General features: G+C 47.0%; 1 protein-coding gene across 1 annotated transcript; it reads right to left on the bottom strand.

Annotated features, from left to right (window-relative positions):
• Nucleotides 1-1455: 1455 nt before the first annotated feature.
• Nucleotides 1456-2037, bottom strand: FIBRA_09091 (uncharacterized protein; the record flags this gene model as incomplete). Its single annotated transcript, XM_012321422.1, has 4 exons — nucleotides 1456-1606; nucleotides 1660-1732; nucleotides 1785-1877; nucleotides 1947-2037. 4 exons carry the CDS (start codon nucleotides 2035-2037, stop codon nucleotides 1456-1458), a joined length of 408 nt encoding a protein of 135 aa, XP_012176812.1.
• Between the last annotated feature and the right edge of the window lie 216 nt (nucleotides 2038-2253).

The following is a 2253-nucleotide window of genomic DNA, read 5'->3' as shown; positions in this document are numbered from 1 at the left end:
TTCCAGGCACACTCTATTTCTTGTATATATCATGCTTCTTCTTAACAGAACTTTGCTGATACTGAAGTTTAAAGAATGCTGTTGATTCTAAATATTCTTCAAATCATCCTGACTATCAACAGTATGTCAGCTGTATGTTCTCTAAAAACTTGAAATTACAAGCCATCACTGATTTATATATAGGATGACTGGGTGGATTCAATATCAGTTTACACAGAAATGTAGTATATTTTCACTTCTAATTTTTCAACAACTAACAGTCTTGATAGCCTTCCAACTCTCCTCATATCTCACTTGCTACTTGATCTGCGTGAAGTAGCATTGAAACCTATACACCATCTTGAATCACAAGGCCAAACAGCTATCAATTTTGACAGCTTTTCTGAATATCAGCTGCATATCTCAGCTCCTGCAGATAATATACCATCTTATCATGAAGGTGAGACAGCCTTTTCTTATTTTTGTCATGAACTGTTATTGATCAATTCTAATAGGAATAGCAAGAGGTTCATCTGCAGCTGCTGGATATATATTAGAAGATGAACTTGATGAAGCACAACATCCTACAGAAGAATATGAACTTCATGAATTACAGTCTAATACTATCCAAGTATAGCCTCAATGCAATTTGACAGGCAAGGTCTTTGACTGTAAGTATAGTGTTTTATTTCCTACAAATATATTATTTACTCACTATATATTCAAATCAGAAACCATGATTTGTTATCGCAATTTTTGATCATTGTCTAACTTGTTATCCAGTTGATGTGGATACTTAGCTATTTACATATGACAATCAATCTTGAGTATTTATTTATGGTTTTTCTGTTCTTCGTAATATATGACTTGTTTCTGTACACTGAACAAAGAGCATGACCTATAGTGTAGACACAATCAGACAATTATTAAATATTAACTGACAATGTTGGGAGTTTTGGAGCCAGTGACAATGAGTGAGACTCCTGAGCACAACACTCATCTTGTTTTTTCTTTCTTTCCTTCATTTTTTTTCATCCCTTTATTGACTGTATGGGCCTCGCCCTATGTGAACAGTCAGTACATAGTGTATGCGAGGATGATAGGTGCGGTCGTGACCGAAACAGACATTGGACTGGCCATCCATCTCACCACCATCTTCTCTCATCTGTTCTTGTGCTCAAGAGCAGAATTATGAACATAGATGACAGACTCCATGGCGAATTTGACGTCAACTTCAACTGTGCGCCATACCTAGCCTGAAATTCAGCTCTCGACGTGGGTCCAACGTCTCTTGCACTGGCTATGTTTTACTGAACAAAAAGGCCGAGATGGATCCATGCGCCGGAACTTGACTGCATACAGGACGTACACTATGTGGAGACGGCCTGGCGACAAACTAGAAATGTGCATTATTCGATGGATGAACAAGCAGCTCGACAGCCATCTCATTCTCGTTTCCGAATAGATGGAGTAACATTAGAACGCAGTTCCAGTATGCGTGCACAAAACAATCACTCTTACCCTCCAGCCCGCTGCAGTGCATGGCGCTTGCCGCTGCCCCGTGCGCGAGCGAGGTATGACACCGAGAGCGTCGAGAGCCCGCTGGGACGGCCGTGCTGATCGATGCCTGGCGGACGGTCAGTGCGCATACAGGCGCGAGGGCGAACGCAGCGTGCTCACCTGCCGCTCGCGACTCCGGTCGTGATAGCGCCGAGCGCGATGCAGATGTTCATCGCGTACCATGTCGTCACCCCTGAAATACTGATCGGCTCAGCGCCACGACGACAGCGAAGACGGCTACGCACATCGTTTCTTCGCCTTTTGGGCTCCTCGTCCACCGCTTCGATTGCCGTCTTCAGGCGCTCTTTGATCAGCATCTCGCCCTGGCTCGATGGCAGCTGCATGCGGACGGCACAGCCAAAGCGGGATGAGCATGCACCCCAGATACTACGGACTTGGTCATATACGACCCCTGCTGCTGTTCAGGGTCCCAGTCAGGGAGATACTGCGTAAGCGGGACGAGTGCGACTGTGCCGCCGCTGTCGACAGGGACGACATAGTCTACGTCTGTCAGGTCGGGGACAGGCAACGTCGCCCTGCGCGGAGGGAGATCTGCGCGCTGGACGTAGCGGACGCCGTTGGAGCTGCGTCCGCGTACGAAGTGTGCGGGCTGCGTCGGTGTGAGCGGATGCGGGCGTGGCGGTGGTGCGAAGCCGCTTGTGGGGTCCAGGCTGGGCGTGAAGTACTAGTTGTACGCGTGCGCGCCGCCCTGCG

The sequence above is a fragment of the Fibroporia radiculosa genome (assembly GCF_000313525.1).
Source record: "Fibroporia radiculosa TFFH 294 genomic supercontigs, scaffold8669, whole genome shotgun sequence".
Classification (NCBI taxonomy): Eukaryota; Fungi; Basidiomycota; class Agaricomycetes; order Polyporales; family Fibroporiaceae; genus Fibroporia; species Fibroporia radiculosa.
This window is presented reverse-complemented; position numbering and strand designations above follow the sequence as displayed.